Source organism: Canis lupus, chromosome 38 (genome assembly GCF_011100685.1).
Source record: "Canis lupus familiaris isolate Mischka breed German Shepherd chromosome 38, alternate assembly UU_Cfam_GSD_1.0, whole genome shotgun sequence".
In the NCBI taxonomy this organism is placed as follows: Eukaryota; Metazoa; Chordata; class Mammalia; order Carnivora; family Canidae; genus Canis; species Canis lupus.
In genome coordinates this window covers 21,376,598-21,398,473 of record NC_049259.1, presented here as the reverse complement: position 1 = coordinate 21,398,473, position 21,876 = coordinate 21,376,598, and the positions used below count along the sequence as shown (strand labels likewise).

The 21,876-nt window shown below is 64.9% G+C and overlaps 1 protein-coding gene and 1 long non-coding RNA gene across 2 annotated transcripts in view; one reads left to right on the top strand and one right to left on the bottom strand.

The window, feature by feature from the left end:
- Positions 1-3,339: 3,339 nt before the first annotated feature.
- The window catches only part of OLFML2B (olfactomedin like 2B), a 35,660-nt gene continuing 17,123 nt past the window's right edge, over positions 3,340-21,876 (bottom strand). Inside the window, exons 4-8 of the mRNA XM_038586262.1 lie at positions 21,459-21,635; positions 15,892-16,117; positions 14,377-14,889; positions 4,946-5,122; positions 3,340-4,384 (exon numbers count right to left, since the gene is read on the bottom strand). Of these exons, the coding sequence (XP_038442190.1) occupies positions 3,783-4,384; positions 4,946-5,122; positions 14,377-14,889; positions 15,892-16,117; positions 21,459-21,635 (1,695 nt within the window). The 3' untranslated portion in view covers positions 3,340-3,782. The remainder of the gene's footprint in view (positions 4,385-4,945; positions 5,123-14,376; positions 14,890-15,891; positions 16,118-21,458; positions 21,636-21,876) is intronic.
- Positions 6,318-10,119, top strand: LOC111094516. The gene is made up of 3 exons (XR_005385808.1): positions 6,318-6,519; positions 9,417-9,474; positions 9,622-10,119. It is a non-coding gene; the product is annotated as an uncharacterized LOC111094516 (long non-coding RNA).

Genomic DNA, 21,876 nt, shown 5'->3' with positions numbered 1-21,876 from the left:
AAAATTGAGCTGGATGTTTCTAAAGAGGATGTTTGACTAGGATTTCTTTGGAGGGAGCTTTCCGGAGCCCTACTCTTCCCTGGGGAAGGGGGTGCCTGCGGTCACCTCAAGGTTAGACTGGGCGAGCTTTCAGGGGCCCCGCTGGGACGCCTGCCCCACGTTCCCCACAGCTTGGGGGTCGCGGAAGGTGAGCAGCTGACTCCTACTTGGAATGCGGGGGTGGGGGGGAGGCTCCTCCTCAGCGAAGACAGCTGGGCGGGGGCCAACCGCTCCGCTGGGCCGGGGACAGCGCGTGGGCCTCCGCTCGGGAGCACGCGGGCCCACGAGGGTGTGTGGGTCGGATGGGGAGGTTCCAGCAGGATGCTGCCGGGGCGCCCCGGATCCCCAGGCGCGGGGGAGGGGTGGGCGGCCAGGCAGGCTAGTCCCCGCGAAGGGCAAAAACCCCAAGAAAAGTCGCTATGGAAGCCAGCTGTGCAGGCGGCCCGCCAGGTGCAGGGGCGCCAGGTGAGGGGCGCCAGCGCGGCCGGGGGGGACTGGCCCACGGGGCTTGCAGAGGTGCCACCCCTGCTGGACAAGGTCGACGGCGAGCGGGCCACACGGAAAAACCGAGCTCAACCTCGCGGCGTTTTGGCCAAAACCACGGAGTCTGGATCCCATCAGACCTTTGCCTCTGACTTCAGGTTAAGGAAAAACGGGGCAGAGCGGAACAAAGGAGAGGACAGTTGAAGGAAGGGATCCCTGGGGGCCCAGCAGTTGGGCGCCTGCCTTCGGCCCAGGGCGTGATCCGGGGTCCCGGGTTCGAGTCCCACGTCGGGCTCCCCGCAGGGAGCCTGCTTCTCCCTCTGCCTGTGTCTCTGCCTCTCTTTGTGTCTCTCATGAATAAATAAAATCTTTAAAAAAAAAAAAAAAAAAAACAAGGAGAGTTGAAGGAAGCCAGCAGCCCAGGGAGCTGCTTGCATATGATGTTCGCGAAGAACCAGCAGCTCCTGGGCACACCTGCGACATGCGGGAAGGGGGGACGCACGCCCAGTGCCCACCGGTTTCTTAGTTCAGACAAATACGGGGATTAAAGGAAAGCTTACGGCTTAAAGACCCAAAGGGACAAGACATCTTTGAGGGAATCGGCGGAACTTGAGGGTGGGTGTCACTGATTTGAAGGACTTGTTGTTAGTCCATTTAGGTCGAAGTTACGTAGACGTAGGTCCTTCTTTTAAGAGATGCTTCCTTCACTGGATTAAATGTCAGCATGTCTTTAATGTAAAAAAAGAAAAAAAGGGGAAAAATGCCAGCAAATTGTGTAAAATGCCGAGGAAACAAGTATAATGCAATATTGATGGTGTTTATATTTTGGCGACGGGGATTTAGTCTACATTCTTCTGTTTTTCTTATGATCGCAGGTTTTTACAATAAAAACTACCGAGTGCCTAGGATTTACCTTGGGCTTCGCCCTTGTTAATTATGATTAACTTGTTAATTCACGAAGGCCCCGAACATCCGGATGAGGCAGGTCCATGACTGTGCAAGATCACACAACCAGAACAAGGCACGGCTGGAGTTTGTGCACAAGGGTAGTAGCTCAGTGGGGAGTTAGAAGGGGGTGCTCCCCCTGGCAGGCTGGGTGCTGGCCAGGGGGGCCCTGGCGGTCCGGATACTGGCTGGGGGGGCCCTGGCGGTCCAGGTGCTGGCTGGGGGGACCCTGGCAGGCCGGGCCTCTCGGGACTCTATCTCGCACACCAGCCAGGCCCTGGTAGAGCCTAACCACTTCCTACTGGCCCCGATTGCTAGTCCGGGTGCCCGGCCCTGAAGGCTGCCCCCTCCTGTGGATGGCAGTCTGGGGTCCCTGCGGCCACCACAGGCAGGCCAGCCTGCAGGTTCGGGGGCCTCTAGGTTAGCGTGAGGGCCAGAGAGTTCAGGAGGCCCTGGAGTCCGAAGGGCCCAGCCAAGTGCCGAAGCCTGGGGGCGGGGCTGGGGGGGTCGGGGGCGCACAGGCGCTCGAGGGCAAACACCTGCCCCCGCCTCGGGGCCACCCAGCAGGACAGGGCACTGGGAGAGGTGCTGGTTCAGGAGCCCGTGAGCCGTGAGTAGGTCACTTTACACAGAAGGAGGGAGCTACGTGAACGTCTCCAGGGGACGGAAGTAGCCACCAGTGGCACCCCTGTGGCTCCCCGCCCCCCTGGAGCAGCCTGACATCGGGCCTGGGTCTCTGCTCCGGTTTCCAACCCGGGGCCTGATGAGCACCCTGTCCCCCCTCTGGCCGAACAGGGCCTCTGCACACGGGCCTCGTCTGCCCCCATCCTGAACCCGGACACCCCCTTTCTCCCCGCCGCCCTCCTGCTGCCCCAAAACCTGCAGGCACTGGCTCAGGGAAGTTTGGCCCAACGCCCCAGGACAGATGGAGTCATCTGGGTATTTGTTATGTGAAACGGTGCAGGCGGAGAGGCAGAGCTGGGTGGGGTTGGAGGCCCCCACGCAGGGAGGCTGTAAGCAGGACGCGGATGCACGCAGGAGGCAGGTGCGTGTGTGCGCATGTGTGCGGTGAGCGTGCGGGAGGCGCCCAAGGCCTGTGCAGGTCTCCCCAGGTAGCAATGGGGGGGGGGAAGGGCCAGAGGGGACAGCGCGGTGACACGATGTGGTCTTCCCACTTCGTCCTTGGGGAAGGACGGCCCTCCTCCCAGACTCAGGAGTCACCTGCTGAGGCTTTTCCCCAATTTCCACCCCCTCCTTTGTGTCCAGGGACGAGCAGGCCTTCCCGCCCCGCACCCCTGCCCTCGGGTGCTGGTTTCAGACCAGGCCCCTCTCCTGGACGGTCGGTGGGCGGGGAGGCCTGGCCAACGTTCACGACCAGGATGGGGACGGAGGGACGCGGGAGAGCTTCTGCGGCAGGGCAGGGACAGGGTCGCCCGCAGCCTCCTGTTTTGTTTTTTGAAGATTGAGGAGAGAGCGCACCTGTGCGGAGGGAGAGCAGCAGCAGGGGGAGAAGAGGGGGAGGCAGGCTCCCTGCTGAGCGGGGGCCCAACGGGGGCTCCGAGCCCCGGAGCCCGGCCTGAGCCCAAGGCAGACGCTCCCCCGACTGCGCCCCCCGCGCCCCCAGCCTCCTGGCCCCACACCCGGCCTCGCAGGGACTGAGATGAACGGCCTCCCACCTCGTGCGCAAAAGGAGCGGGACCGAGCGGCCGGGCTCGGTCGCTGGCGGCGGGCGCAGGTGCTCAGGTGCTCGGGCCTGGGGATGCCGGCGCCCCGGGCACCCCCTCCCCAGGCGACGCGGCCCAGCCTGGAAACAGCTCTGTGGGCGCAGACCCGGGGCCCCGTGCGCGATACAGCGGCGCTGACACAGCCGGGGATGGTTTTACATTTCTTCTTTATTAAAAAAAAAAACAAACAGAAAGCATTTTTTCTGGGTTTTTAAAACTTCTCCAATACATAAAAATGTTCCCGCCCCTTGACACTTCTTTCTCGCCTCCTCCGCTCCCGGTTGCCTGCGAGACGCTGATGGATGAACCCCTCGGAGCAGAGCGGCTGGGATCTGGGAGCGGGAGGGGTCGAAGGAAGGTGGCTCCTGGTCAAAAGAAGTTCATTTGCACAAAAATATAAACCGTGGAGGATGAGACCAGCACATACGCGTATGGATCGATCTACAATCCACTTTAAAAAAAAATAGACCCAAACTGTCATTTTACAATTGCAATATTATACAAAATAATATATATATATTCCCCCCCCTCGCACCCGTCCTCAGCACGCACGCACGCACACACGGCGCCTCCGCCCGCAGGCCCGGGGTGTCAGTAGGCGAAGATGACGTGGTAGGTGACCTGGTGGCCGTTGTCCCAGGCGTAGAGCAGGCGGTCCTTGGGGTTGTAGTCGATCTGCGTGGTGTAGGAATACTCGTTCTCGAACAGCAGGCGCGGCACGATCTGCGTGTTGGTGTGCGTGTCGAAGGCGTACGAGATGTTGGCGTTGCGCTGGTTGTGGCTGTCCACGGCGTACAGCACCCCGCAGATGACGAAGCAGTTGCCGTACAGGTGCCGCCGCAGCCCCGTGCGCCACGTGGTCTCCTTCTGCGTGCTCAGGTCGGCCGCGTTGAGCTTGCTCAGCACGATGACCTCCTGGCTGAAGCCCTCGTCGTCCAGGGCCGGGTAGATGAGCCACAGCCCGTTCTCGTCCACGGCGAAGTCCACGTCCGAGTGGCCCTGCCAGCGCCAGGGGGTGGCCTCCTCGTAGGCCACGTCGTGCAGCATGGCCCAGGCGGCCACGAAGCGCTGCTTCAGGTCGTACTTGATGATGTTGCGCGTGAAGGCGCGGCTGTAGTAGAAGGCGCCCGCGTACACCACGTGGCCCGTGCCGATCCAGCTGTACGGCAGCTTGTACGAGTTGCTCCAGCGGCCTGGGGGGCACGGGGTCGGGGTCGGGGTCACGGGGGTGGGGGGGCGGCCCCGCGGGCCTCCCCCTCCTCCTCCCCCTCCCCCTCCCCCCAGGCCCAGGCTCCTGCCCTCCTCTCCTCCTCCCCCCTCCCCCCAGACCCCTCCCCTCCTCCCCCCTCCCCCTAGACCCAGGCCCCTCCCCTCCTCTCCCCCTCCCCCTTCCCCCCACCCAGGCCCCTCCCCTCCTCCTCCCCTCCCCCTCCCCCGACCCAGGCTCCTCTCCTCCTCCCTTCCTCTCCCCCCTGCCCCCCTCTCCCCCCTGCCCCCCTCCCCTCCTCTCCTCTCCTTCTGCCCCTCCCCCCACTCAGGCCCCGCCCCTCCCCTCCTCTCCCCCTCCACTCCCCTCCTCCTCCCCCTCCCCCCGGGGCCCAGGCCCCTCCCCTCCCCACCCTGCAGGGAGCCGGAGGCCAGGAGCCCAGCGCAGAGAGGACAGGGCAGGTGCACGGTCCTTTCACCACCAGGGACGCTGTCACCTCCCAAAGAGCAGGTGGTGGCCCGGGAGTGGGGGGGTGGGGGGCGCCTACCCTGTTTGAAGTTCTCCAGGTTGCGGAACTCCACCAGGGTGTTGCCGTAGTAATAGTTGGTGACGTAGATCCGCTCGTCCTTGGCCAGGGGGTCCTTCATCCAGGCGCCCTCGTTCCGCCCGTACGTGTTCTGGGTGGTCGGCCCCGTGATCGTGGACAGCGTGTCCTTGCACCTTCCTGACCGGGGCGGGAGGCGGGGGCGGGATGAGGAACACCCCAAGCCCCTGAAACCCGAGCCCCCCGTCCAGGCTGTGAGCCTGGGGGCGTCTGACCCGGGCCTGGACACCTCAGCATCGTCTCGTCGTCCCCCCAGTCCTCCAGGCCGCCCCCCAGCCACCTGCCGCCCTCGGCCTCCTAATCCTGCAGGCGCCCCTCAAGGGTCCGAGCTCCAGCCTCTGCGAAACCATCCTTCCCGGGTTCCACCTGTGCCCCCAGGGCTCCCGCGAGGTCCTCCCCCCAGGGCCCTCGTGCCGCCCCCTTCCCTTGGCCACGCCCCCACGAGGTCCCCTCCCTTGGCCACGCCCCACGACGGCCCCTCCCTTGGCCACGCCCCCACGGCGTCCCCTCCCTTGGCCACGCCCCACGACGGCCCCTCCCTTGACCACGCCCCCACGGCGTCCCCTCCCTTGGCCACGCCCCACGACGGCCCCTCCCTTGACCACGCCCCACGACGGCCCCTCCCTTGACCACGCCCCACGGCGTCCCCTCCCTTGGCCACGCCCCACGACGGCCCCTCCCTTGACCACGCCCCCACGACGGCCCCTCCCTTGACCACGCCCCACGGCGTCCCCTCCCCTTGGCCACGCCCCCACGGGCGTCCCCTCCCTTGGCCACGCCCCACGACGGCCCCTCCCTTGACCACGCCCCACGGCGTCCCCTCCCTTGGCCACGCCCCCACGGCGTCCCCTCCCTTGGCCACGCCCCACGACGGCCCCTCCCTTAACCACGCCCCACGGCGTCCCCTCCCTTGGCCACGCCCCACGACGGCCCCTCCCTTGACCACGCCCCACGGCGTCCCCTCCCTTGGCCACGCCCCACGACGGCCCCTCCCTTGGCCACGCCCCCACGGCGTCCCCTCCCTTGGCCACGCCCCACGACGGCCCCTCCCTTGACCACGCCCCACGGCGTCCCCTCCCTTGGCCACGCCCCACGACGGCCCCTCCCTTGACCACGCCCCACGGCGTCCCCTCCCTTGGCCACGCCCCACGACGGCCCCTCCCCTTGGCCACGCCCCCACTGCGTCCCCTCCCTTGGCCACGCCCCACGGCGTCCCCTCCCCTTGGCCACGCCCCCTCCGCGGAAGCCGGGCCTGGAGGCAGCAGGGGGGCGTCTGGGGGGCCGGGGCCCGAGGCTGAACACGCGGCAGCCGGGGAAGCCGGCGCGAGGCCTCGGCCTGTGCGACCCAGGGCACGGCGCTCCGCCCGCTGCAGGCGTCCGGCCCAGGGTATTCGGGCGCCAGTCGTCGCTGCGCAGTGGAGGTTCGTGCCCCTGGGGCCCACCTGCTCAACCCGTGGCCCCCATCGCACTGTGGGCGAGACGCCAGGGTCCCTCCCCTTCTGGGGCCCTTCCTCCAGGTAGGCAGCTTGCTCCGGCTGCAGGAGCCCCTCCGAGTCGCGTCTGCCTTCCTGGGACAGGAGCTCCGTGAGTTAGTCCCGAGGGGCTCTCTGGGGCGACCCAGGGCCCAGGAGGCGCCCTGCACGGCCACCAGAGTCCTGCCGAGCTCCGGCCGCCTGCAAGGCCTATCAGGCTTCCTATGCGGTGTCCCTGTCCGAGCGCGGTCCTCAGACACCGAGAGGCCGGGACCACCGAGGCCCCGGGCCTTCTGCCCCCGCGCGGGCGGGTTACAGAGGCGGGAAGGTGCGTCCTGCCCTCCCAGCAGAACCTCAACACTGGCACCCAGGTGGGCGACAGTGATAAGAACACCGGGTCCCTGACGTTCACCTGGGACAAAACACAAAGGCCTACAGTTCAGATTCGGGGTTCTCTCAACTTCCCAACTGTCCTAGCCTCTGCCGTCCAGCCTGCTGCCCACCCCCCCCAGCCCCCACCCCCACCGTGGTCTGGTGGTCCCGTCCAGCTGGCAGGACTGGGCAGGCCGGGGCGCGGGCCTAGGCCACGGGGGCACACGGCTGGCCACGCAGGCCCGCACAGAGTGGGGAGGGGTCAGGCTCCGCAGGACAAACAAGCCACCAGCCAACGCCTCGTTCCCCCACCCCGAGCTCAGTTCGTCAAGACGACAGAAGCCAAGGCTCCAGCGGGGCCCGGGCCACAGGCTCTGAAGATCTCATTCCTGGGCACAGAGGGGCGGAGAGGCCGTGCTGCCTCTGCACCGTCGTCACCCCGGGGTGCCATCCCCGGGGACGAGCATTTCGATGCACCCCCGTCCCCTGGCAAAGCGCAGCGCGGCCCCTCGCCCAGGCCCCGGAGCCCCACAGATGGGAGGCGAGGACTTTCTGTGGAAGGGCTGCCGTGGCTCCGCAGACCACACGGTGCAGCTGAGCTCCCGGAAGCCAGGACTCATCCGAGTGTGGAAGTACTGGGGTGCCCTGGGCAGCCCCCGAATTCCCTACGGGGTCCCGTCTCAGCTCTGAGGCTCCTGGCAGTGGGGTCCTGGCGGGGGGCCACAGAGCCTGTCCGGGTTTGGAACCAGTGGCCTGGCCTCGGTCGTGACCCCGCTACCAGCTCCAGAGTCCCTGTGGCCTCGGAAATGTCAGAGCTTTAGCTTCTGCAGGAAAAGTGTCCTAAGGGAGGCAGAGGCAGGTGTAACGGGGGGGTGGGGGATGTGGCCTTGAGCCAAGGAACGCGAGGAGCACCCACAGCCAGGAAAGGCAAGACGACATCTGTCCCTGGGCCCTCGGGGAAGAACCCACCCTCTGACGCCTCGATTTTAGCCCCTTTGAGACTCGTTCCCAACTTCCCTGCCTTCGGGCCCCAGGGAACCCGCGTGCTGTTTGAGCCTCTAGGTTTGCGGTCATTTGGTACCGGAGACGTGGGACACGGGGACGGCCGAGTCCGCTCGCAGCGTGGCATCCTGGGATCTCCAGCTGGAGGGGAGGCCCAGCAGCCAGCCCGGACCTCGGGGCACCCCTGTGGCAGCCTGGCCACCTGCAGCAGGGGATGGGGGGCAGCCTGGGAGCTTGCGGAGCCTGGAACCCGGCCCGCGTGGGTAAAGCGTGAGGCCCGAGCCGCCGCCAGAGGCACCTGCCTGGCGCGGCACCTGTCAGCGCGGAGAGAGGACAGGGCGGGGGGGGGACCGTCTGTGGGGGGAGGGAAGGGGGGCTCACAGGGGCCACGGGGAGGACGCGCGGGGACGCGGCCCCCATGCTCTGTGCCCGGGACCGTGCGCTGTGCCCTGGGCATCGGCACCTTTCATCACCGGGGTCCCGGGGTCCCGGAGGAAGGGGCTCCTCCCCTCGGCACGTGAGCCCGAGCCCACCTGCGCTCTGCCACCTTGCAAAGCAAACCTGCTCCCCAGGCTCCCCCGCTGTCCTGGCCCGGTGGTGGCACACGCGCAGGCCTCGCCGCGGGGGCCCCGGGGCCCGTCACGCTGCCCCCCAATCCCGTCACCCCCCCGCACCCCATCACTCCCCTGCACCCCATCACTCCCACCTTGGCCGCCCCATCATCATACCCACGGCCTGCCCCGTTTCCCCTCCACCCCGTCATGCCCCCACGGCCGCCCCGTCCCCCCCCATCATGCCCCCCATGCCTGCCCCATCCCACGCCCGCCGCAGGACCAGCTCCCCTCCCTCCTGCTTTCACTTGCTGTCTCCTGCCCCGGCTGCTCCCTCTGCCCGCCTTCCTTCCATCTTGGGGCTCCTGCACCCCCGCCCTAGGAGACCCGCGGCCTGGGCCCACCCAGCTGCCCACTGGCCCTGTCTTCCCTGTGCGCCTCCTGGTTCCTGAGGCTTCACGGGACTAAACTGGAACCTCTCTGCTTCCGCCGACGGCCTGCTGCACTTGAGCCCCCCCTCCCCCAGCCCCCCAGAGACGGCGCCACACGCAGCCAGAAGCCACCCTGGGGCGCCTCGGGCAGGTCGTGTCTCCCACCTCCCCCTGCCCTTCCCGGCCTCTGTGGCCCGGTTCTAGCCTCACTGCGTGCGTCTGCCCGGCTGCCGCTCCTCCTGCCACCCCGCATTCAGAGTCCCCAAACTCTGATGGCCCCAGGGCACGGGTGGGGACTCAGTGGGTGGGGCAGGAGCCCTGGGCATCGTCCACGCAACAACAGAGGCCGTGGCGGTGGGGGAGCAGCGGACCCGAAGGCACCCAAACTCAGGCTGTAAGGCCAGCCTGGGATGAACTCAGCCCTCGGTTGCCAGTCTGACATCCCTCGCCCCTGCCTGCGTGTCTCCCCAGGGTGTCCTCGGGCCACCTCACAGAGCCCTCGCTCAGAAGGGGGCCCTGGATGCAACACCCTTGCCGTCACCATCCTGACCTTCTCCGTCACCTTACCTGCGCCCTTGTGCTCTAGGAGCCAAGTCCAGGAGGACGGCGAAGCGTGTGCGTGTGCACAGGGGCACACCCCGTAGGTGTGTCTGCCGTGCTTGCTCACGGATTTGCAAGGCCTGCTGAACACGGAATTCCGGGCGGACCCACGGGGAGGGGGGGAGGGGGGAGGGGGGGAGTGGGGGAGCGGGGGGAGGGTCCAGCCAGACTCAGGCGGGCCACCTCTGCAGCTGAGTGAGGCCCACAGCCCCGGAGGCCTCACGTCCCCCAAGCCAGAGCTTGCCTTGAACGCAGACCACAGTGGAGCCTCAAGAAACGCGAAAATCCGGGTACGCAGCCCTCTACTACCTCCTCCTTGGGTCACTTCCCTGTTTCGGCCAACAACTTGGGCCACGCGGGACGCAGAAGAGGGGAGAGGGGGTCACGCACCGCCTTCCGTCCTGGGCGGGGGGTGCGGGCGCTGCCGAGGCAGCACAGGTCGGGAGGGAAGCAGCAGCTGGCTTTCTGCAGCGCTCCGCTGTGGCCGTCGAAGGAGCCGGGACGGGGGCCCGGGGGCTGTCACTCTGGTGACTGCCACCCTGGACTCAACTGACCTTATGTTTGCATTTACAACAGACGTTCTCGGTATAAAGATGAACGGGAAACCTCATGCTAGTAACGTAAATGCTTGATATTCCTGCAGTTAGAATGGCATGAAAGAGCAGAGACAAAACGGCCTGACCAGACGCACGGGGGGGGGGGGGGGGGGGGGCGCCCAGAAGAAAGGGAGGGAAAAGCCTTCCATTCGCCACCTTGAGGGCGGTGCCCCCACGCTCCCGGGGCTCCAGGGCCGGGCTGCTCCTTCTCACCGTGGCGCGGCCTCCCTCCCTCCACGGCCTCCCTCCGCCTGGCCAGCTGTGCCTCATCCCTCAAGACAGCCGGGCCAGCATGTCTTTCCAGAAGAGTCCCTGGGACCCAGAGCGCCCGGGCAGCCCTTCACCGCAGTGGGAATGACGTCCGAGCAGGCTCGCGCCCCACCCCCCGCCTCCGAGGTGCCAACACCGCCTGACGCCGTCCTGCCCGTCCTGCCCGGCACCGGCCTTTCACTCTGACTCTGAGGGTCTTCGCTGCTTCAAAGCGTCGGAGCCGCGTTCAGAGTTGAGGCTGCGCTTCGGGCACCACCAGGCCCGTGGCTCCCCGTCCCAGGGCCCCAGCCTGTGGCCTAGTCGGGCCTGCACGGGCCTCCCCCCCACCCTGTGGCGCCCTGCGGGTGGGGGTGCCCTCTCCCTGGGGCACCCCACGCATGGAGATGGGGGTCCACCGCCAGAACCCGATGCTGGCCAGGGTCCCCCCGGCCTCGGCGGTCAGCTCGTGGGGAGCGAGCACATCTCATGTTCATGGCACAGAGACAGGTGCGGGTGACACTTGGCCTGGCGCGGGGAGACCTTCCTCCCTCCTGGTCCATCTACGAAGCGTCCCCCCTTCACATTGTTTCCAGGGCCAGAGGCCCTGCTTCTGACCCAAGTTCCCTGTGGCCTCGGGGGGCTGGTTAGTGATGGGAGACGAAGCAAGTGGAGCAGGGTGCCCGGGGAGGGGGGGTGTCTGGGCAGACGCTGCAAGGCTCTGGCCACCCCTGCACCACCTCTCCCGGGCAGCCCAGGCCAGCACCCCTGACGCATGGCAGGCTGCCCCCCCAGCTGGAGGCAAACCTCAGGGGCTGCTAGGGCCTCAGGCTTGTGGGGGAGACCCGTCTTCACAGATCAGGTTTCCCGGATTCAACAGGAGACAGGCTCTCGCTGCCACTGTGTCACCCTGACAGTTCCCCCTCTGCTCCTCCCCCTCCTGCCCAGCCCAAAACCAGCCCCGTGTTCGAGCTGCAGCTGCTAAAGTCTGGGTGAGCTGGCCCATGTGGCACAGCCTTCCTTCCCCTGCAGGAGCCTGAGCAGCCCCCCCAGGCCCCGGGATGGCAGCTGACTCCCCCCAGGCCCTGGGATGGCGGCTGACCCCCCCCACACCCCGGTATGACGGCTGACCCCCCCCAGGCCCCGGGATGGCGGCCGACCCCTCAGTTGCAGAGCCGGCTGCCATCACTGACAGCATTTTTCCTTTCCTGGTCCTACACTGACTACACTTCAGCCAATTGCCTGTTTTCATAACTAAAAGTTCATTCTAATTTACTTGTTTTTGGAGTTTTTCTGAAGGGTTTACAATTCCCCTGAGGATCATGGTCAGGCATTTTAGGACATCACAAAATCAGATTTGGAAAGCACAGGATAGATGTTCCTCTTAAAAGCAGCCTGATTTAAAACCACATCTCAAATAGCTCAAAATCAAAACTGCCGGGACTCCTTAAACAGCAAACGAACCCCACGGGCGGCAAACCGTGGCCTGTGTCGGTTTCAGCCAAATGGTTTTCATTTACCTGCAACCAGGACGCACAACACAACCTGGTCATACTCTCCAAGCACAGATAATCAGGGGTCTGCAGAGAAGGTTCTGGAAAGGAAATCCCAGGGACGCACTGGACAGTGATAAGCAATTTTTTTTTTTTAAGATTTTATTCACTTATCCATGAGAGACACAGAGAGGCAGAGACACAGGCAGAGGGAGAAGCAGGCTCCCTGCAGGGAGCCCGAGGCGGGACTTGATCCCGGGACCCCAGGATCACCCCCTGAGCCAAAGGCAGGTGCTCAACCACGGAGCCACCCAGGCGTCCCGACGGTGATAAGCAACGCAGCGAAGGGCGCTGGGGCGGCGGTCAGTTGAGCATCCGACTGTGGTTTCAGCTCAGGTTGTGACCTCAGGGTTGTGAGATCGAGGCCTGCGCGGGGCTCTGTGGCTCAGAGTCTGCTTGAGGTTCTCTCTCCCTGTCCCTCTGCCCCTCCTGCTCCTGTGCTTTTTCTCTTTGTCTCTCCAAGATAAATAAATCTTAAAAGAAAAAAAATGATTCCCCAAAACAAGCCAGCCCAGAATCCACGTTGCCGGGTCCCCCTCTCTGAGCCACCCTGTCTTTTCACCCCTGGGTGTTTGAGGAAAACCCCGCATCCACACTCGCATCCCCGTGTTTTCACCGTTGGGGACTCCAGAGGCAAGACTTTCATCTGAACAACCCTACAGGCCCGTCCCGAAGCAGAACCTCACACCCTCTACGTGCCGAGAGGGAAGGTGTTCCCGCCTCCGGCCCCACCACGTAAACGGCTGCAGGGCGCGGGGTCTCTGTGCCGGGGCCCAGCGTCCCGGGCGGGCTCCGGGGGGAGGCGGCAGGCGCAGCCGAGACCCCCAGGCCTGGCTGGGAAGCCACCGGGGAGGAGGCTCCCAGGCTGATAAACGGGGCTGCGCGCCCACCTGCACGCCCACCCGCAGCCTGCCTTCGCCTCAGTACCCGGACCACCCGGGGGGCACGTCTACGTGTGTGGAGGACCGTCCCTCCCACTCAGGGAGAAGCGGCGGGGCGCGGGGCACTGGGGTCACGCCCCTGGCGGAGGGGAGGTACGGGGGCGCTCAGGGCCTGGGGCCCCATGTGCCAGTGTGGACGTGGGAAGCCCGGGCCCGGGGCATTCTGCAGAAATCGAGCAGGACCGACAGCTTCGGAGCTGACGGTCCACGCGGGGGAGCTGCCTCCCAGGCCGGGGCGGCTCGGCCCCACCGTGGAAGGGAAAGAAAACGAAAACCACACTGTCTCCTGCTCGCACCCCGACGTCTGTGGCCCAAGCACGGCCCGCTTCTCGAGGGCCAGCAGGTTCCGCCCCGGGCTCTGTCTACACGGACACCTGCCTGCTTCCCCTCAGCCATTACTCCGGGATTTCGGCCCGTGAAGGCTCCCCGGCTGCGTCACGGCCTCATACACCTACTGCAAGAAGCCACAGGGCTTCGCGGAGGACACCGCCCCTGGCAAAGATTTCACTGGAGACCCGTCGAAGGGCCGGGGCTGGGCCGAGAGCGGCCTGTCACCCAGGTGCTCGCTCCCGGCAGGTGCCCCTGCGGCACCCGCGCTGGCAGCGGCTACGCCTTGTTCTGAGGGGACACGGCCGCCGAGGGAGCGGGAAATGGGAAGAAGGAAGAGCTGGCCCCGCGGCAAACCTTGTCTTCTATCAAAGCACCGACAGTTTTCGACAAGCATCTTGACTGTTACTCGGCAGCGTCATTACTGTTCGGTCGCTCTGGGGGGTGACTGCACGAATGTCTGCTTTAGTTCCCCCTGGGACAGGCGCCTGCAGCCAGCTCCCCTTTCCTTCTCCAGTTGTCCTTCCCCAACGCATGTCCCACTGTTCTCAGGGCCGTCGTGTGGCTCTGGAGCTCCCAGCACAGGGCACAGAACGGGGCTGCACTCCCCGTGCTTCTGGAACATGCGTTGCTCCTTTAGACCTAAGAGAAGACCTCCCTTCTCTGTTTAGAAAACTCCTGTTCGTCCTTCAAAACCCAGCTCACACGACACCTCCTTAGAAAAGCCGCCCCGGCCCTCTCGGCATCCAGGCCCCGCTGGTGCTCCGTCTTCCTCCCCCCTGCCTCTCCGCGCGTCCTCTGCTACAGCACGGATCACACGACGCCTCGGCGTTCCCGTGCTCTGCGGGGCCGCCGCTCATGAGGTTTGGGCCTGGGGCCCAGGAACGCCCCCAGTCCCTCTTCTCTCTTATCCTGGGATTTCAGCGCCCCCGCTCCGACTCCACGAATATGAATCCCTGGTTATTCCATGGCCTGGTAAACCTACTGCAGGAAACCTCAGGTCATGAGGTCGAGCCCCGCGTCGGGCTACCGTGCTCAGCGGGGAGTCTGCTGGAGACTCTCTCCCTCTGCCCCTCCTCCCCACTCATACGTGTGTGCACGGGCTCTCTCTCCCTCCCTCTGTCTCTCTACCACCCACCACCGCCCTAGATGTTGTCAACACCCATCACTGGCCGAAGGCCGAACTCCACTTGCTTTTCCTTCTGGACAAGTCCGACCACCTGGCTCCTCTGTCCTGTTCCCTGAGCTGGGCAGGGCACGGGGGCCAGGCCGGAGAAACTCACCTATGACATTTCGGATGTCATCCTCCTCTTCGGGGCTCAGGGTGGGGCTGGCAGGGGCCGTGCCTTGCCCCGTGGCCACGTCTCTCTCCAGTGAGTCTGTTCGGACTGTGGTGGGAGGCACCGGGGCCGTGGGTGGAGCCTTGGTAAAGGCGCCCCCAGAGGCCCCAAGCAGGGAAGCCGAGGCCGAAGGCTGCTGGGTGGCCGAGCGGGCCACAGTGGTGGCTGGTACCTGAGTGGAAGGTTCCGGGCCCACCTCTGTCGTGGGACCCGGCACCACTGAGGAGGTGTGGGGTGGTGCTGAGACCTGTTCCACTGAGGCAGACAGAGTGGGGCCGGGGGTGCTGGGATCGGAAGGCGTGGCCTGGGCCGAGGTCTGGGTGACACTCATCCCGGGGGTGCCCTGGCGGGTGGCCGCCGGCCTCCGCGTGGCTGTGGTCAGCAGGTCGTTGTGCCTCAGAAGCTGATCTTCAATCAGCAAATCCACTCCGTTGTCACCACTGAAAAACTCGTCTTCTGGGAAACAAACACAAGGTCACCGGTGATTCGGGGAAAGGAGCACGGTCGGATGAGGGAGAGCGGGCGGCGTCCTGGCAGGTTAACGACAGGGCTCCTCGCCTCAACACGACGCCCTGGTTCGGAGATGGAGCCGGCTGGGATTTCCGAAGAGGAGGGGGCGGGGGGCAGCCATGGGAGGGCACTGCGTCTCCTGGAGGGTCTCGGAACAGACTGCCTCCGAGGGGCGCCCGGGGGGCTCAGCGGTGGAGCGTCTGCCTTCGGCTCAGGGCGTGACCCCGGGGTCCCAGGATCGAGTCCCGCACGGGCTCCCCCCAGGGAGCCTGCTTCTCCCTCTGCCTGTGTCTCTGCCCCTCTCTCTGTGTCTCTCATGAATGAATGAATGAATGAACGAATAAGGGGCTGTGTCCGAGCCCCACCCAGGCTCAGGGGCACCCAGAGGTTGGCCCCACCCATTCATCCAGCACATACTATGGAGCACGCGGGACAACAGCGAACAAAACCAACATCCTCGCCCTCGTGTGGCGCCGACACTAACGTCAGGGAGAGGGCGCCTGATGGGTCTGGGGGACCGCGGGGCAGGGTGTGGGGTGTCCTGGGTGGGGCTGCAGTCAGGGATAAAGTGGTCATGACCCGGATGAGGAGCTGGCCAAGCAGCATTCCGGGCCGAGGAGCAGCAGGGCCAAGGCCCCGAGGCCAGAACATGCCTGCGGAGGCCGGGGAGCAGCAAGGCGCGCGGGAGAGCAACAGGCGATGTGGGGGGACACGGGAGCTGGGACACGTGGGGCTCGGGGGCCCTGTGAGGACTTCAGTTCTCATGGTGAGTGAAACTGGGGCTGAGCTGGGTGCTGAGCAGAGAAGGAATGTGAGGAAGCCAGGCTCTCCGAGGACACACAGAGGGGTCACCACAAATGACACGGAGTCCACGGCGTTCCGTCTGGGAAAACCACCATGAGGAACTGGGCCCGCAGCCGCCCCCGCCCCCTGCCGACCCCAACTCACGCTGCTCTTCGATGTCATTCTCCTCCTCGGGGTCCTTGGCCTTGTAGTAGGTGACGCCCCGGATGACGGTGGGCCTGGAGGCCGGCCGGCCGCGCAGGTGCACCTGCCTCTGCAGGGGCCGCTGCGGCCTCACCACCTCGGGCGGAGCCAGGGGCCGCGTCTGCACCAGCTCGATGGAGTTGATCTGCTGGGACACGGTTTCTTCCTGCAGGAACCGCTCCTCATACTGCTCGTCAGAGGGGACACAGGGAAGGTCAGGTCACTGGTCGGCAGGTCACCGGTCGGCAGGCAGCTGGAGGCCATGCCGCAGCCAACACGCTGCTCTGCGTGCGGCACGTTCGCCAACGGGCCCACTCTCCCCCGAGCCCTCCGGGGTAGGAAGGCTTTACCACTCCCCTGAACAGGTTAGGAATCGGAGGCGCGGAGGGGTTATGTAAGTGGCCCAAGGCCCCACAGCAGGTCGGGGGACAGGCAGGATTTGAACCCAGGCGGTCTGGCTCCGGCAGGTGTCTCTAGCGTCCACGCTGGACTGCCCGGAGAGCGCGGCCTAGCGCCCAGGGGTTTCCAGGGAGGCCCCCGTGTGGACAACGGTGCCGGGGCTGGGATGCGAGGCCCGAGATGCGCACCTCAGGGTGAAGCTGTCACCTCCGCTGTCAGAAGGAACGGACCCAACCCTCGCCCCACCCCCTGGTGCATCCGGAATAAAGTCCGAGGTCCGGCCTGGCGCTTACACCCCTCGTCGGCGCTGGCCTCGGCCCAGCCCAGCAGCCCTGCTCTCCAGCTCCGCCCTCAGCCGACTCCTCCACCTCTTGGCTCCTTGAGCTGCGGGGCCTTTGCTCGGACTGCCTTCTCCGTCTGGAAGGCCGGCCCTTCCCCCCCACCCCAGAGCTACTTACCCTAATCTACCCATTCCTCAAGGCCTGGCTAACATCTCGGGCCCTCGAGAAAATACTCCCTGAGCTTCTCACCCATAATTAGCCGTCTCTTTCCCAAGCCCCACTTTTGCACATTGTGGCAGAGACGTCTGACTGACTACGCAAATCCCGTCTCCTGTTCCTTTCTGATGGGAAATGGGTTTTGTGGGCGTAGCCACGGGACAGCGTTCCGGCCAGTGGGGTATAAGTAGAAGTTGGTGGAAAGAGCTTTTGGAAAAATTCCTTAAAAGGGAGGCTGAGTCAGCTGGAAGGCATCTACCGTGCTCTTCCCAATTTGTGTGGCCTGAGATGTGGACAGGGTGGCTGGCGCTGAGCAGCCACCTTGTGACCACGAGGGGATTCTGGGGACGGGCATCCCTGACGGCGTCGTGCAGCTGAGCGCACCAGCCGAGGTCGGCCTGCCTCCCAAGCTCTTCTCCGTGAGACAGCAGCAGCCCCTCTACGTGAAGCACTGCGTGTGCGGCTTCTCCTCAGGACTGAACACCCTCCAACGGACGCCAGTCCACAGCCCCGTTACGGCGCCTTCCCGCCGGCCTGCTGCGGGCGTTACTTAAGGATGTTGTCTCTGTAGACTCTAAGGCACAGAAGGAACAGCAACCACCACTTGCTCATCTGTGACTGAGTGGGCGCTCCTCAATATTCGTTGCGTTGGATTTTTTTTTTTAGGCGATCTCCACTCCAACATGGGCTGGAACTCACGGAATCAAGAGCCGCATGTTCTACTGACTGAGCCAGCCAGGCGCCCCTGGTACACTGAACTCGAATCAGGACAGGCCCCAAGGAAGGGGCTACACTTATGACTGGCACTGGGATCCTGTCAAACAAGGCTTTGCAGTAGGTGCCCGTGACCTGAGCACCTTGACGGCACCATGGCACCACCGCCAGAGTGTTCTGGTCAAGCACAAGGGCCAGCCTGTGCTCCGTGGAGCTCTGCCCAGGGTCTGCCCTCTGTGTCCATGGTGTGGCGGGGTCTCTGGGTCCTGCCTGGGTCCGTCAGGTCATGTACCTGCCCCCCACCCCAATCCAAATTCACAATCACCCACCCCTGAAAATAATGAACTTTGGGCACAGGCCCTGTGTTCAGAGGCCACAGATGGGTCCAGCTCCTGGGGCGGTGGCTCCACCAGGGATGTGCGAAGGGACCTAAGGGCAGGCCCAGACCCGCTCTCAGGAAGACTCTAGAAGCCGAGTAATGAAGGGGCAGCTTCCTATCGCCGCCTGAGCCATGGAAGCCCCCTTCTCACCACGAGGAGATGGGTAAGCGCCCCTCAATCCCGTTACTCCAGACCCCGCTGAAATGCACCCAGAGAGCAGAGCCCGTTGGAAACCAAACCCCAGATGCCCAGTGTCCCGAGAGTCGGACCTTCAGGGCCACAGAACATTCGCTGGCAGAAACGCAGCCGTCTGGCCAACTTTCTCGCTGTGCACAGGAATGAGCCAATCGGGCTCAAGTTTTGACCTTAAAGATTTGGCCTGGAGAAAGCCCAGCGTCGCTCCCGGCCATGCCCCCAGCCTGGACCGGTTTCCCCGCGACAAACGAGCCAAGCCAGGTGACAGAGCAGACATAGCAGCTCCTTGCTCCTGACACCCACTCCTGCAAGGCCGGAGCCCGTTTCCACCCGCCTCCCGTGCCCGGGGCCAGAGCGCTGCCCAGAGAGGCCCAGCCCGTGCCGGGGGAGCCCCCCCACCCGCTGCCTGCCCCTCCCCAATTCTCATTTCTTGCTGGGGAGGTGACCTCGGCCAGAGACGCAGGGATGCGTCTGGTGAGCACGCACGATGCCCAGACACGTCCCTTCGTACCCCAACAATGGGCACCACCCGGACCTTACGGATAAGAGGAAAGGGGCTCAGGGTCACTCGGCACATCGGCTGAAGGTCAATCAGCGAAGGGGCGGGTTCGGGGCCGCTGTCTCCGGAGCCTACCCGCCGCCTTACACGAAGCCCCGCTGCCCTAACCCGCCTGCCACCCGAAAACCCGTTGACATCCCCAAGTCCACGGGGCCCCGGTCTGGCGGGTGCCCAGCAGACTTGGGGATCCTCATTTCCCGCCGGAGAAGGAGGCTGGGCGCTGACTCGAGGCCCCGGGGCGTGCCTCAGACGCCGTGGGCCCGCTAATTGCCCGACCCTGGCCTCCCCCTGCATTGCAGAAGCCGCCGTCATTTCTCCATGGTCAACCCCAGGAGCTGTCTTTAATTCCCGGCTCCCCGGGACAAGCGGGAACCGCCGCTGCTTCTCCCAGCCAAGGACATGGAGCAAGACCATGGCAGCCTCTGCCAGAGAACATATAATTTCCTTGGATTCACTGGCGACGGGCTGAGCTGGGCGGCAGCTGCCCCCACCGAGCTGTGCCTTCCTCCCTCCGTTAATCCAAGAGTCTGCTGCGTGACTTCAACTCCTGGCGGCCCTGGGTCCCAGCTCCCACCCTGCCTCTCCTCTCCCAACCCAGCCCCGGAGCCCCTTGCCAACCCTCCAGGCAGCTCCGGGCGAGGACCCTCTTGCAGAGAGGCCGCCGACAAACTGCCATTTGCCACCCCGAGAAACCCCAGGATCATCTAGGAGCCCTGAAGATAACCACCGACCCGGGCCCCCACATGCCCCTTCCTGGCAGGGGAGGAGGATGCCAGCCTGGGGCCTCCTCCCCTGTCCCCCCCCCCACCCCGGCCCTGGCGCTACCCCCACCACCCGGCTTTGGGCGGATTGCGCTAACTTCAGCAGTGTGATGGATGGGGATTTCAGGAGGGGAAAGGGCTTTGCTGAGCAAAGAGAAAAAGCGTTTGGTGTGTTTGATTTGGTTTACCGTTCGCCCTCAGGAAATAAGAGTTCGGTTGCTGAACATACCACATAATGTATCATCAAGACAACAGCCGAAATCGCCAGCTCAGCCGACGGGGAAGCTGGACGCCAGGGAGCACAGGGGATGCCGGCCTCCCCGGGGCACCTGGCCAGCAGGACGTGCCAGATGGGCCTGGGATGCGAGCCGCCGGGCCCCGGGTCGGGGGAGAGGGTGCCTCCAAGGTCCCTTCCAGCCCCGGTATCCTCGGCTCTTTGGTTTATAAGCTCCAATCTGTTCAGGGATGACCCACCCAGCAGACTAAACACACGCTTCGCAGCCAGCCCGTTGAGGGGTGGGGGGCACACAGCTCAACATGAGAATAAATATAATTGTTGAAGAAATATGATACGTCCCAGGGAGCATCAAAGTAGTCATCATGGGCAAAGCCAGAAAATGATTGGCCTTGCTTATACTTAGTTTCTGGTTTGGAACTGGTTCTACTGGGAGCTATGCGCCGGGCAGGGTGCAAGCTCCCTGCTGCCTTCGGGCTCTCCAGCCTCCAGAGTCCCCATCGTCCTACCTTCGGACACACGTGTCCAGGGTCGCCCCGGCCCACAGCTGCTGCCCGCCTGGCACCACTCTGAGGAGTTTCCAAGAGTCCCGAGCCCAGGCTGACTTGCCCCGTTGCCGCAGGTCCTCGTGGCCCAGGCAGCAGAGTCCCGCGTAGCAACGCTCAGCCCTTCCCCACGTCCGGGTGCAGAGCAACAGCTCAACGGCAATGTGTGTCCCAGGCCCTGCTCCCCAAACCCCTCCCACCCCCCGCGGCCCCGGGCTGGCACATCTGGAACCCAGGCCCCGCCGCCCACCCCTGAGCCCTGGTCCGGCTGAGGTCAGCCAGGCCTCCCTCCACTGCCATTTGCCCCTGGTTCCTGGGACCCTCTTCCAACGCTTCACCCAGACCCGCGCCCTCCCCGCGTCTCACATTCAAGTCCGGCCACCACACCTGACCTGCTTCCTCTTCCACTCCTCTGCGTTAGCTCCCAAACGATGCTACCTCTCGGGCAGCAGCTCAGGCCACAACCACCCCACTTAGTGGGGATTAACGCTCGGAGCCACTAGCACATCAGCAGAACCGAGCAACTGAAGCCAAAAGAAACGGGCACGAACACGGGGGCCTTGGTAGGCAAGGAGGCCATCGGGCGTCACTCCAGACGCCTCGGGACAGGGTCCCATCGCACACACGGGGACCTCGCGTCGGGATGCGACTGGGTGGGGAGAGACAGGGGTCTGAGGCCCCCCGGCCACCACTTCCCGGCTGAGTAAGGCCTCCCGGGAGCCTTGCCGGGTTTGTTTCCTGCTTCTGGAAAGTGCGGGCTGATCCGGGCCGGCCCGCCTGCCTGAGCTGCCAAGCAAAGCAGCCGGTGTAGCGCCGGGAGTCGTGGTGCACACAGGCCCTTCACGAACGCGAGGGCCACAGAGCTTCCCGTCTGCAAACTGGGGAGCCGTAGAGCGCGGGAGAAGGGTCTCCCCTTCTCCATAATCGTGCCAGGACGGCAGGAGCGAACCCCAGTGGCCCAGGCGGCCTGCACACACGCTCCCCCAGGAGGCGGCTGCGGGGTGGGGCGGGCACGACGGAAACAACAAGGTCTGGGACTCAGGAGTCCTGGCTCCAACACTCACGTGCTGAGCCTCTCTGGGCTCCAACATCAGGTACCCCGAGTCACCCCCCGCCCTGTCGCCGCGAAGATGAGACCACGGCCGTGAAAGAACCAGAAGGTGCAGAGCTCGGTGCCCGCGTGCAAGCCTGGCAGGGTGCCCCCTGGGCTGTGCCCCTGGCTTCCTGGGAGCCAGGGCCGTACCTCTGGGGGTGCGTAGGCCGCCGCCGCGTCCCTCTGCAATGCCGCGCGCACGTCCGGCATGCCGTCCAGGATGCTCTCCGAGCAGTTCTCTTTACCTCGCTTGCTCATCTCGGTTCGAATTTCTTCCATGTCTTCCTTGATTTGCTCGTTTTCCTTGGTGAGGTTTTTAGAAACTTCCTGAAAAGAGAAAAAAATGTAAAACGAAGGTCCTCTAGAGCCCTAGAGTTAAGCTGGAGGCCGCCGGCAGCTTGCTTCTGCTCAGAGCTAGAGGCACAGAACAGGCTGAGACAGGGGCCAAGAAGCCACTGGGGTCCTCGAGTGGGTCCAGCCCGGTGCTGAGGGCCCGTGCCAGAGCCCAGGCAGTCCCTGTGGGGCAGCACGGCTCCAGTAGGTCCCACTGCTGGAAAACCCCCACGGC